Source organism: Aspergillus saccharolyticus (assembly GCF_003184585.1).
Source record: "Aspergillus saccharolyticus JOP 1030-1 unplaced genomic scaffold BP01scaffold_27, whole genome shotgun sequence".
NCBI lineage: Eukaryota > Fungi > Ascomycota > Eurotiomycetes > Eurotiales > Aspergillaceae > Aspergillus > Aspergillus saccharolyticus.
Window position 1 is genome coordinate 194,280 of NW_020290637.1, and position 12,073 is coordinate 206,352.

The 12,073-nt window shown below is 50.0% G+C and overlaps 5 protein-coding genes across 5 annotated transcripts; 3 read left to right on the plus strand and 2 right to left on the minus strand.

The window, feature by feature from the left end:
• Positions 1 to 131: 131 nt before the first annotated feature.
• Positions 132 to 1,927, minus strand: BP01DRAFT_358629 (Rab geranylgeranyltransferase subunit beta BET2). Its single transcript, XM_025575479.1, has 5 exons — positions 1,529 to 1,927; positions 1,174 to 1,459; positions 666 to 1,117; positions 489 to 613; positions 132 to 427 (listed from the first exon to the last, which is right to left on the minus strand). Exons 1-5 carry the CDS (start codon positions 1,625 to 1,627, stop codon positions 385 to 387), a joined length of 1,005 nt encoding a protein of 334 aa, XP_025429359.1. The 5' UTR covers positions 1,628 to 1,927; the 3' UTR covers positions 132 to 384.
• Positions 1,928 to 5,124: 3,197 nt separating this feature from the next.
• Positions 5,125 to 5,599, plus strand: BP01DRAFT_103193 (uncharacterized protein). The gene has a single exon (XM_025570257.1). The coding sequence runs from the start codon at positions 5,169 to 5,171 to the stop codon at positions 5,424 to 5,426; it is 258 nt and encodes an 85-aa protein (XP_025429360.1). The 5' UTR covers positions 5,125 to 5,168; the 3' UTR covers positions 5,427 to 5,599.
• Positions 5,600 to 5,875: 276 nt separating this feature from the next.
• BP01DRAFT_384576 (putative Rho GTPase activator (Bem2)) lies at positions 5,876 to 7,982 on the plus strand (the record flags this gene model as incomplete). The annotated part of the gene is made up of 4 exons (XM_025577521.1): positions 5,876 to 6,404; positions 6,463 to 7,129; positions 7,180 to 7,274; positions 7,330 to 7,982. 4 exons carry the CDS (start codon positions 5,876 to 5,878, stop codon positions 7,980 to 7,982), a joined length of 1,944 nt encoding a protein of 647 aa, XP_025429361.1.
• An 824-nt stretch (positions 7,983 to 8,806) lies between these two features.
• Positions 8,807 to 9,809, minus strand: BP01DRAFT_393478 (ribosome biogenesis protein RRS1). The gene is made up of 2 exons (XM_025578239.1): positions 9,646 to 9,809; positions 8,807 to 9,582 (listed from the first exon to the last, which is right to left on the minus strand). Exons 1-2 carry the CDS (start codon positions 9,687 to 9,689, stop codon positions 8,982 to 8,984), a joined length of 645 nt encoding a protein of 214 aa, XP_025429362.1. The 5' UTR covers positions 9,690 to 9,809; the 3' UTR covers positions 8,807 to 8,981.
• Positions 9,810 to 9,999: 190 nt separating this feature from the next.
• On the plus strand, positions 10,000 to 12,021 carry BP01DRAFT_323478 (mitochondrial 37S ribosomal protein mS29). The gene is made up of 2 exons (XM_025572795.1): positions 10,000 to 10,747; positions 10,804 to 12,021. The coding sequence occupies exons 1-2, from the start codon at positions 10,108 to 10,110 to the stop codon at positions 11,676 to 11,678; spliced, it is 1,515 nt and encodes a 504-aa protein (XP_025429363.1). The 5' UTR covers positions 10,000 to 10,107; the 3' UTR covers positions 11,679 to 12,021.
• The last annotated feature ends 52 nt before the right edge of the window (positions 12,022 to 12,073 follow it).

Here is a 12,073-nt window from a genome sequence, read left to right on the forward strand (position 1 = left end):
TGCATCCCCGGCGCAAGAGCAAATTGGGACAAATGCCAGAGTACCAGGTATAGGATCGGATGGCGACTTTTCAAAACTATTGCGGTTGAAGCAAGATGGCAATGGGCAAAATAACAATCCTATTCGAAATCGATTTATTGACTATTGAGCTAGATCTCGGCAAATCAATTCTGAAAATGATGTGCCATTGCGTCTTAACGGCCGCTTGACAGGCCATTGTAGAGGGGTGAAGCGGAAATAAGTCGCAGTGCCAGTCATTCTTCTCCTGCCTTGTATCCCATGATCCACTGAGGAGAAGGTAGCATGGGTTATTAGATTGCAGGAGGTGAGACTACGAAAGTGGCTGATGAATGAAGCCAGAGTACCACATACAGGAAGATCAAATTACGGAGCAAGGCATCTCATCGTTATATTCTTCGGCATACAACTGGCCAACCGGTTAGCATGATGTACATACATAGAGTAACCACTCTCACTGAAGCACTTACTAGACTGGATCTACTTCTTGCAGACCATCGAATTTGAGAAGGCTCAAACCGGCGACACCAAAGCAAGTATGAAAGACATCGACCATACTACCAGGCCTATCGCCGATACCTCCCGCGTCCGAGTCCTACAGCACGTTAGTCAATGTAGAAAGAGATCTTGAAGCGAACACAACTTACCTGACACTGCAGGATGAAAGCAGTAAGCTTTCTGCTATCGATCCAGTGCAGCCTGTCTATCATCGCCAAACTAGCACCAACCCACCAGCTGTAGCAAGCATCCGGAAGCTTCTCAGGACGTCCATTGAGTCCCCCATTTTCCACCTGTCTCTCGCTAAGCCAGCCGCCCAAGCGGTCCTTGTTCACCAGGTCAAGTCGCCCAGCGATTGCCAGAGCGCCAACACAAGTGAAAACTTGACCAGCATGTGTTTCGGTTCCTGGTCGGATGCCATAGCCACCGTCCAGGTTCTCACAAGCCTTGATGTACTCCACTGCCTTGGAAACGTCGACCATGTCAAGGAGTCCCAGAAGTGACAAGGCATTGAACGCACCATACAAGAACCGAGTGTCTTTTTCGCCCCACTCGTCTCCCTGGAATGCACCAGATTCCTTGTCCTGTAATCCTGCGATGACTGTGCATGTTTAGTGAGACTTTGTAGATGCAGACCCAGGTGAAGTCATATCGTACAAGAGCCAATTTTCTCTCTACCCCCTAGACCACGCTTATCCAATTCGTCCACGGCATCTAATGTGACGAGAAGTTGCACGGCTGACACCGTGTACAGCATGTGGGCATCATGGCCCGGAGCGGCTCCAAATCCACCATTGTCTCGCTGGCATGAGAGGACGAAGTCAATGGTCTCTTGGCGGGGCAGAGCATCTGGATAACCCAGGAGGTGCAGAGCCGTTAAGCCCCAGTAAACTCCGTTCAGACGAAGGTGCTCCGTGAGCCAGTATTCCAACTCATCCCTCCTCTAGAGCATCACCTGTCAACCGCCTTCCCTACCGTGTGGGAGTTTATGGTCGGAATAAGAATTACGCACGCTATCCAGGTTTTTGATGTACTCCACGTGTTTTTGAGTGCAGAGCTCCTGGTTGGATGGGCAACCCGCGGCCTTTCCCGGTCCTGAGACAAGCGACATTCTCGGGGCACTGGAAGTGCAGCAACAGCACGCAAAAGAACAAGGTTCTGGTGCTGTGGAAAGTTAGTTTGCAAATGAGATCAGGCTAAGCCCAGGCCCTCTAATCAAATCAGCGAAGAGGTAAAGGAGCTGTTCAAATGTGTGCTATGGTCTTGGTGTCCAGGCTATGACGCCCGCCGCAGCGGAAATCAAAATGATAGTCGAAAGCTGACCTTTCGTGTCACTAGAATGTCTGATGATTGAGTGGAAAGGCAGAAGCACGGAAGGGCGGAACTCTAGCACGTTCATTCCTCGTCGTAGACAGCTGGAAGATACACGAAGGGGAGAAAAACCTAAGGTGAACTGGTAGCGGATGCGCCCCGGTAGTCGGAAATCAAGAGGGCTCTCGGTCACGTGGGATGATGCCCACCAAAAGCAGCTGCCGGAGCAAGCTTAGTAATATAGTGGATCTGGTGTTTCAGCCCGGCTTTTCACTAAGGTAGCCTAGGGCGGGGATCGCCATGGACCGTGGACAGCGGTGTGCGACCGTGTGAAACCCCTGAGCGCCAGATGAAGGTTGCCCCTGGGTCCCTGCTTCTCTCAGTGGTTCTTTTGCCTGCAACACTATATCATTTTCTTCATGCGAACCGAGGAGAAATCTTAATGTGACCAAATTTGTGTGCTTTTTCCCATCATTCATACTTTTTAGTTTAGGAGGTTGTAGTCAAGTTTTCGAGTCTTCATGGTCTCTGAAATATTTCATAGTACACATTTCATACATCGGTAGTATGACCATGATGTGCACTACAACACCATGGCACATAGGTGTTCCCAGCAGTTGTTCAAAATCCTTGGTGGGAGTGGACTGACCTACGAAATACTACCAACCAATACTCAGTAGGGGATACATCTTGAAGATTGTGCTGAGTACATACTCTACACATACCCTCGGTGGCTCCTGTCACTTCTCGATGTTACTAACTTGTGGGTGTACAGCTGCAGGCGTCTCCCACGTGTACTATACATGCAGTAATGTACCTTATTATCCATTGCCAGCTCGAGCTTACGGTCGAAAGCCCCAGGCAAAGATGGACTACATAGTTCTTTTTTTAGTAAGCGAGGAGGACATTTAGCGCACAGACAAGAATCACTCAGTACTAAACTACCTCCCATCAATTCTGGTCGATATGGATTCTTGTCGTTCTTGTGCCATAGTGCTATGATTATGGATGACTGCCGTATGCTGTCGAGTACGGAGGTCGCTCAAGCAGTGCTCAGCAAAGACAAGATCACAGCCAAGGCATGAATATCAACTCCGTGGGGAAGTTTGTTCCCAGCAGCTGCTCTGCAGATTTGGATTGTGCCATTGTTGCATTAAACCCAGTGTACATACATACTGCATAGGTGGTCTGCAACAAGCGGGCGAAATAGGAATCGATTCTTCCATGGTTCGCTTGCTAATCACATGCCATCTACGGAGTAATACATTACTGATTTCCCCTCACCCCACTAGTTGTATCATAGTGTGTGAGTTGAACCATGGTATAAAGCCCCTATAACAAAGAACAAGAGAAATTGAGATAATCGCTCGCTCGTTGTGGTAGGTAGCGATCGATCGATAAAGGATTTCCAGGTGGGTGACCGTATTTACTAACCGAGTAACCGGATCATGTAGCATCAGAGCCAAGAAAGATTATTCGGGATTTTTTGCATGATTGGGCCAGACATTTTTTTTGGCTGTGCGTACAAATAAGTGGCTCGTAGAGCATTGTCCTTGATGTTACAGGACTCCGTGTATACTCCGTACTGAGCTTGTCAAAGGACTGCGTAAAGTGCATTTGGGGAAGGAAGAGGAGGGTTCGGGAAGGGAGCCATCAACCCTTCAGGTACGGGCTTTAATAGTTCAGATTCATTCATTCTTTCTTTCTTTCTGACTTTCCGAGGTGAACAAAGTCGAGTGATCCGGGAACGCATCTGATTTGTCCCCCGGGTCAATGGGAGCCCCATTCGACAGCATCCAGTCGATGGTTGAGTCGCAGGTTGAAAGGTTCAATGGAGTGAGTCCTGCATCATCCCGCTGCTCCAAGGCATTGTGGACCGAAAACTACTTAAGTTAGTACTGTGTGGACCATAGGTATCCAGTCCCGACCATAGCAGCCACTGGCAGCCACTCACCGTTCCCCCACCGATCTTTCGGTGTGTAATCCAGTCTCCATTCAGCGGGCTGGAGGCTGTACCTAGCCCTGTACAACGGTGCGTGTATCTATCTTCCCCCCCCCCCCCCCCTGTAAATTATCTGTTGATGTGCGTGCACACAATTGTTTAATTCGGATTCTCACCAGACAAATAGACCGTGCACTCAAGAGAAAAACGTTTGATCGACTTGTTCCGGGGGTTGAATGCAGCACTACGTACTTCAATTAGGCTATCAACCAATGCTAGTAATCACTCATCACACCTATTATTGTGACTGTTCAATCCGTTACTACTAGTAGTATAGAGGATACTCCCCATAGTCTTCTCTCCCACCTGAAGCGGCAACTAGAAGAATCACCGTCCATTGTGGTTGCAGATTTGGAACCATCAGTACGGAGTACGTGTGGACCAACGTCATCTTCCCGCTTCCACCCAACACAAACCACCCCCCCAGCCACGAGTTCTTTTCCTCTTCCATAAGCCCATCTCTCCCTTCCAAATTTTTGGCCCACAAGCTCTTTTCCAGTTCCTGACCTGATTGACACTCGTTCTTTGGTTAGATCTAATCTGCTAAGGCTTGGTTAATTCCCATTTCATTAGTCTCAGGAACAAGTTCTGTCAGTGAAAGCTCGAGCGACAGAATAATTATTCTTTTCCATCATTATATCCGCTTCCTACAAATCCGTGTATGAGCTGTCGTTTTATTTTCATGAATTTTCGATTTTATTAGTACGCCGGACCGACTAAGTAACTAGTCGTCTTCCTTTGACCGGCCCCAAAGCGTCCGTCTGTGCGCTAACCAGATAGGCTTTCCATAAACCCATAAGCACTCTGAAGCCACGCAGTAACTATTTTGGAGCCTTGCAACGCCATCTCCACTGCTGGTTCACCCCTTAAAAGACAGAGGCTTCTTAGCCTGACACACAGCCGCGCTTGCATAACGCTGTCAAGGAATGTGTCGTCGCTGCGACACTCGAGCCCGAGCACCTACAGCACCGTGCGGGAATCAATTACTTCTTGTGCCTCTTTGATCTTTACCAAAACAACGTCCTCGGAAAAACTCGTCGGTCAAGATACTCTTTGTCTCTTTCTGACTTCTCTTTGCCAATCTTCGATCCGTCCTCGCTGGTGGTTTCAGTTCCTGTCGTTTGCCCGGGCTCCCTTGGTACACCCACCGCCTTCTTCACCACCGCTCAGACACACAAAACAACGGACGTGAGCGATCGTGGGTTTTCCCTCAACGGCTACGACGGGCTTTTCCAAAGTGCAGCAGTGTGGATTGGGTTCTCGACCAGTATCGTTGCAGGAGAAAAGAGGAAAATTGGAGGGGTATCAGCGTCTAATATGAGGGGCGACGCAGCTTGGTATGTGTGGTGACAGACAACTTCCTTACCACCCTTTCGCGCGGCTTGCTCTGCTGCTCAATGCCGCTTCTCTCTGGCTTCATCGCGGTCTACCTCTTGCGCTTCCAATTTGTCATTCCGTTAGGAACGCGGTTGCTTCCCCAAATCGTCGTCTCTACCGCAGTTCGTTCGACAATGACACCGCTCTCTATCTCTCAGCATTTTCTGATGAAAGCCTCCCTCATCCTCGGTTTACTAACGACCATGCGACTTCATTCTAGGTTCAATTGCTCAATTTGACTCCCAAGCGCTATCTCGGCCCGTTTTCAGCAGCCTAATTTTTAGGAGAGATTGGTGAAGGCTGGTTCCCTTCCGATCTTTCAACACAATCACCACAAAACCCTCCATTGTGTATAACCGAGCTCTCGACGCAGCTCTTTCGTGAAGAAGGAAAAGCAAGGAGATCTATGATCTTCTAGTCCGACGGTGGTTAGCGCTACCCGAACAAGTAAGCTTGTCCTAGGATTCCACTTGCGACCAGTGGTTTAGCGCCTCGATTCGACGCCATGGCCTAGAAAACAAAGTGAATTGCTGACATAGGTTCCTTGCAGTCAGGTCGGTTTTACCGCCTTGCGATCGATCTTTGGTATACTCTATCCAAAACGGACCGACCGACAATACTCGATACCCCTCACTCGAGCACGCATCTAGCTCGTGACAATCTACTAAAATGCCGTCGAGGCAGTCCACTGTTCCCAATTTAGATCTTAGCCCTTCCACCCTGCAGGGAAATGCGAAGATCTCGTCTCCACTGACGCCCGGCGCCCAAAGCTCCGACGGACCGAGTCCCCTGACACCCCATTCTCCCAAGTCTTCATCGAGCTCGCCATTTTTCAAGGGGGCAACAATCAGACCTGTCACACAAGAGTCCAACAACCACAACAAACCTAACAGCCCTACGTCTACCGGTTCTGCTTCTGCGGAACCTGCTACTCCGGGCCTGACAGCCATTCCTCAGTATCCTCCCTCTCCGAGGGATTCTCCTAAGCATACTCGAGACCCTTCTCGCTCTTTCTTCGCCAATCTCAAGGCGCCGAAGGTGTCGCATAGGGCTCAGAGGTCAGACGGTTCCGGTGATTCGGGGAGCAATCCAAAGAGCCGCGGTAGCTCTAGGGATCGCAAAACGCAGATTTCGTCGAAACAGTACGAATCAACCCCTGACCTGCCAGGCACCATTGAGCGCGTGGCTCAACAAGAACGTATGTACAATACATCATGCTAAGATGTTGGTGCAACAGCTAATCTAGCTATCTCCAGGTGGTGATCTCCCAGAGGAGAAGAAGCTACAGCCCATAGACTCGAAGAAGATCTCCACAGAGGCAGAACTTGCCAGCGCCGCTCGAAAGAATAAACCGCGATTTGCCAATTTACTCTCCCGTTCCCGTTCGATCAGGTTAGACGAATCTTCTATGAACAGAATAGCGAATAGACGACCATCAACCAGTCTCATGAGGTTGGAAGAGTGCAGTAAGCGGGAGGCTCAGGAGCTGTCCAAGACATCACGTCATGATCGTGGTATAAGGACTGCTGGCAATCCTACAGTACGCAGTAACACTTCCGACCGATCTACAGAATACAACAACGGCTCCGTCCGCAGCAACAAGACCTATGGCGGATCCATGGTTCCGTCTGCATCACTAAGTCAAGTTTCTGGCGCATCAGCTACACTTTTCAATAATCTGAAACAATCATCCAGCGGTGCAGCTGATCGCATTGGAAAAGCCGGGAAAGGATTCTTTGGGAAAATCACTCGCAGCGGCAGCACCAATGAACGTGAGCTATTCAACGATGACAATTACATCTGCTCCGTGATCAACTTACCCTTGATACAACAAGCGCGTCGGACCCGAATAGCGAAGAGGCTTGAAGACTGTCGGGATAAGACTGAATTCTGGATGCCCGCTTTACCCTATCGCTGCATCGAGTGAGTTTCAATGTGTTTATCGAGGATATCAATTGCTAACGTCATTAAAGTTATCTCAACTTCAAGGGCTGCGAGGAAGAAGGGCTATATCGTGTCCCGGGTAGCGGTAAGGAAGTGAAGCACTGGCAAAGGAGATTTGATACAGGTCAGCGCACTTAGGCTATATTCGCGGGCTGTTTGGATGCTAATATGCCAATCAGAGTACGATATCAACCTTTTTGATGAACCGGATTTATACGACATTAACACGATCGGGTCTATGTTCAAGGCTTGGCTCCGTGAGCTACCTGATGAGCTGTTCCCGAAAGAGACCCAGGCTATGATTGCTGAGAAGTGTGAGGGCGCAACAACTGCTCCGCAATTGCTGAAGGATGAGCTCTCCAAACTCCCGCCTTATAACTATTACCTTCTCTTCGCAATTACCTGTCACTTAAACCTGCTCCATTCTTATGTCGAGCAGAACAAGATGGACTATCGGAACCTCTGCATCTGCTTCCAGCCATGCATGAAGATCGATGCTTTCTGTTTCAATTTCCTTGTTTGCGATTGGAAGAATTGCTGGCAGGGCTGCTGGACAGAGAAGGAGTACCTCCAACTTGAAAAAGATTTGGATGAAAAAGAACACTTCGCTTCCACTCAAGATGGCATGCCTTATCAGCTCCAACACACGTCGGCCGCTGATGAAAGGGCTGTGTCGTCTGGGAGTAGCCAGCCTACATTAGAGGAGGAACCACCACATCCGGAGACGCCCAAGGTTCGCAAACACAGACCTAAGAATATTGAAACCGCGCATACTCGGAGCGTCTCACAGCTCCCTGAACTTGGACCTCCTCTGTCGCCTATACAAATATGAGCGACGCGCCCTTTGAAACTCAAAATGGAGAGGCGAACTACTCTCCTATAATACGATTGCTTGAACGACTAGGCTGCGCCGAAAGTCGCACTCCCTCTCGACGATTCTGTGTAAGGGTTTCAACCCTGACAAGGTGTCATGTGCTGTCTCCCGGACTGGTTCCGCAGGTAATGCATTATGACTGAGACTATATATCAGATTTGATTAGGCGTCATGACTTTGCCGGTTGCGCCCTTAACATCGATACAAAGATGATTTCAACATATGCACCTCTTTAGTCTTGCCTGGTCCTCCAACGAATACGCCTACATTTCCTTTTGCTTCCTCGTTTCATCATCTCATCTATCTTGAGCCTACCCCATATACTGCATGCTGGCGCTTTTGGAGTCGGTCATTGTTATACAGCATATTGCTTTTTGTACAAAGTTTGGACTATCACTTGGCTCTCTTATGTTTAATCTTTTTAGCCTTGGTGGCGGTTTCCATCTTGTTGCAGTTTGGCATGCATGTAACTTCACTTTCCTGGTTAGCCCCATAAATATTCCCCATTACAGCCCTATCAAATGCTCTTCGTCCTCGCGTTGGCATTTTTGTCTCTTCCTTGCAATTCGCTTTGTATTATTCCTCCGTGCTCATCGAGGGTTGTCTCATTTTGACTCATCGCTGTAACATAGACCCATTTGGCGGGCGACCGCACATCAAATTGCAAAGACCTATTATGAGAGTTCACTGGACACCATCCGGTTTCCCCTGTTATACGAAGTTTACACATATACCCATGCTAGCTTGACCCTAGGAGGTGACTAAGATGGAATATTGCTCTTGTGGGCATGCCAACGACAAGGTGTATACGTAGGCAAATTGATATTCAAGACCTGTGGACCAGCGACTCCGACCGAACGCCGTATAAAGAAAGCCCCTTGAAATGAGGCAAATGAGGGGTTATTTCGAATGATACAACCATGCTTTCTCGAACCGCAAAGATCTTTTCCGCCTACCTTAACCACCACCAGCCTTTCTCGACTTGCGCTCATTCGACCGCATTTTTCTTTCATTGCGCCGTATCCTGTCTTTGCGTTCAGCGCGCGAGATTCCCCGAATGGAGCTGCCCTTGGCAGCTGCCTCTTCCTCCTTCTTCCAGTCCTTCTCGTTTACCTCCACCAACCATTCATCCTCGTTCTTATTCTTGCCCTTGTAACCCCAGCGAGGTACCCACTCACCCTTCTCTTCATCGTACACAAGCTTCTTGCGGCGCTCCTTGTCAGCCAAAGCCGCGCCAGGCTTGCTGCTGAATTTGCCAATACCCTTCTTGCGTGCGAACAGCTCCCACTTGGTCGGCGGCTTCGGCGTTGGCAGGGGCTTATGGCGGGGAAGAGCGGTGGCAGGGGTAGGAAGAGCGAGGAGTACACCCTGCTGTGAAGAGGTGATGGGGCAGGTCGTCAGAAGCTGGTTGAGGAGAGACTGGGTGCCGTCGCGAGCCGTGGCCTTCAAAGTGGTCTCCAGCGGCTCGGAGCGGGAGATTTCAAGGGGGTTGGGGTCATTGGCAAGCAAGTAGCCAAGATCGAAAGTGTACGGGGTAGGCTTGGAGACAGTGATGGGACTGGGGCGAAGGTCTAATTAGCACATGTCATGTATGTCGGGCCCATGTATAGATCTGACTTACAGTCTCTCCGGCTTCGGTTTGGTAGCATTGGTCGCCATTGTCATTAATATGTTGAAGACTCAGCCACTCGTAACTGGGCTCACTCTCGAGTCACGGACGCGACTGGGAAAAAAAAAATCAGGAACAGAACAGTATCTGAAAGTCCCAACGCGATGGAAGTCCCGATAATGTAGAGGGGAAAAAAAACTCTAGGAAAAAAAAAAAGACGGGCGGTCAAGCGCGGTCCGCTGTTTCCATAGTACACCGCCTGCCGGAATCATGCTGCTGTGGCACTAATCCCAAAGGGGCGAGCAGAGGAAGTTCCTAGTGTCGAGGTTCGAAAATGTGCCTCCGAGTTTCTAATTCCACTATCATTGCCATTGCGGCGAGTCTCCGGCGCAACCTCCCGCTCTTTCTCTACTACCACACCCTTTCAGAGTCCTCTTAGATACTGGCCACGGTGCCAGTGCGCCATCAAAGGCAATGGTATCCTCATTTTGCTGGAGTTGCCTGACGCGGCTCCCAACAGCGTCTCCCCGGGCTATGCTTCCGCCAACCCTGACAGCCCAGCGAGTCGCGGCTTTTCACACATCGGGTACACTTTTGGCTTCACCTCTTAAGAAAAAGGCAAACCCTCAGTCATCGGGCCCGGGATATCGTTCAAAGCAAGGCGTGAAACTGAAGAAGAAGAAGCACGTCGAGAGGGCGCGCCCTCCTCCCGTCGGAGAGCGGAGAGCGCTCCGGAAACGCATTGTTCTCAGCAACCCTAACGCCCTAGAAGTTGCAGACATGCAGGATATCTCTGCAGATAATATGGTGGACTCGCGTCTTCGTGGTACCATTCTTGGCTTGCCTGTGCCCATGCTGGATCAATTGAGGGCTGTTCAAGCCTTCAAGCCCAAGCAAGGTTGGTCTATTTTCCGCCGGCCCGGCACGGTGACTAGACGGGAAACTCTTGAACTTGGTCGGTTGATCGATGGTATATCCGACAAACCTGAGGATAAGGGCAAGGTTGTCAAGAGAATCATCACAGGACCGAAAGGAACCGGAAAGACAGTTCATCTCCTTCAAGCCATGTCAATGGCTTTCACTAAGGAATGGGTTGTTGTTACTGTTCCCGAATGTATGCTTACTCCATACAAACATCGCATCCCACAAATGACTAACTGAACCATCTAGGTCAGGACCTTGTGTTGGCCAACACTAGCTACGCCCCCCTCTCGGATGAGAACCCCCATTTATATGTTCAAAACCAGGCCATTGCCGCCCTCTTGTCCCGCACTGTGACGGCCAACAAAAATGTCCTATACAAGCTGAAGGTTTCTCGAGAACACTCGGCGCTCAAGTCCCCCGTGAAGCCGGGCACGACGCTTGAGGATCTCGCGAATCTTGGTATCCAAGATCCCGCCACCGCTTGGCCCGTCTTCCAAGCTTTGTGGACCGAACTCACAGCTACTTCCCCTGCTTCTGGCTTTGAAAAGGACTTCACACCGCGTCCTCCCATGCTTGTTGCCGTGGACGGTTTGGCCCACTGGATGAAGGACACCAAGTATCGCTCTGCCAAGTTCGAGTTCATCCACGCTCACGACCTCGTGTTTGTCCAGCATTTTCTCTCCCTCCTCCAGCCTGGCAAGAACCAACAGTCCGCTTTGCCCAATGGTGGTCTTCTGCTTTACGCCACCTCCGCCTCCAACAACCCCTCCGTCTACAGTCTTGATGTTGCTCTTCAGCGGGTGGCCGCTCGCCAAGAAGGCGTGGATCCCTCGAGCCCGGACTACCCCGCCCCCGTCGCCTACAGCAACCCTGACCAGCGTGTGCTTGCCGCGCTCGACTCCCCCAAGTCCTCCATCCCCACAGAGGGAACATTGGAGCTTCAGAAGATCTCCGGTGTCTCCCGCGAAGAAGCCCGGGGCCTCATGGAGTACTTCGCACGCAGCGGTCTTTTGAGACAGCAGATCACTGAAGAGTGGGTCAATGAGAAGTGGACTCTGGCTGGTGGGGGTGTAATCGGCGAGCTTGAAAAGCTGGGAAGACGGCTCACGGTGTCTGCCTAGATCGACGGGCTATTATTTGGATGAAGACCAGGGAGAGGAGCTGGAGAGGAGCAGTATCTATTGCTCCTTAAGACACTACTCGCCACATCCTGTGTCCTAGAGAGGTGCGTTGTATGTATCTGTATGTAAAATCTATGTCGTCTTGCCTGTGCATCCCTTATTTTCGCATTCATTGGTCTGTGATGATCTAGATAGACTGGTTCTTTTTCTTTTTTTTCTTTTCTTTTTCATGGATAGTTCCTGGTCGTTCTCCTACGACAAGCTGTGTATTCGATGTGATTGGGTTTCACTTGTATGCGTGGCTTTCATGTCATTGTGTATGCGTCTAATGGAATATTATTTCAACAGGAGGAAGTCTTCCTTCGCATTGTGTTCGTCAATTCATACTAGAGCAC

Bases quoted from the DNA above. Each gene is read 5' to 3' on its own strand.
- BP01DRAFT_358629 (XM_025575479.1), bottom strand. From the start codon at position 1,627: ATGTCGCTTGTCTCAGGACCGGGAAAGGCCGCGGGTTGCCCATCCAAC. The intron at 1,460-1,528 runs GTGCGTAATTCT...GTGATGCTCTAG, and splicing joins ACATCAAAAACCTGGATAGC to AGGAGGGATGAGTTGGAATA. The intron at 428-488 runs GTAAGTGCTTCA...CCGGTTGGCCAG, and splicing joins CAAGAAGTAGATCCAGTCTA to TTGTATGCCGAAGAATATAA.
- BP01DRAFT_103193 (XM_025570257.1), top strand. From the start codon at position 5,169: ATGTGTGGTGACAGACAACTTCCTTACCACCCTTTCGCGCGGCTTGCT.
- BP01DRAFT_393478 (XM_025578239.1), bottom strand. From the start codon at position 9,689: ATGACAATGGCGACCAATGCTACCAAACCGAAGCCGGAGAGACT. The intron at 9,583-9,645 runs GTAAGTCAGATC...CCTTCGCCCCAG, and splicing joins AAACCGAAGCCGGAGAGACT to TCCCATCACTGTCTCCAAGC.
- BP01DRAFT_323478 (XM_025572795.1), top strand. From the start codon at position 10,108: ATGGTATCCTCATTTTGCTGGAGTTGCCTGACGCGGCTCCCAACAGCG. The intron at 10,748-10,803 runs GTATGCTTACTC...TGAACCATCTAG, and splicing joins TGTTGTTACTGTTCCCGAAT to GTCAGGACCTTGTGTTGGCC.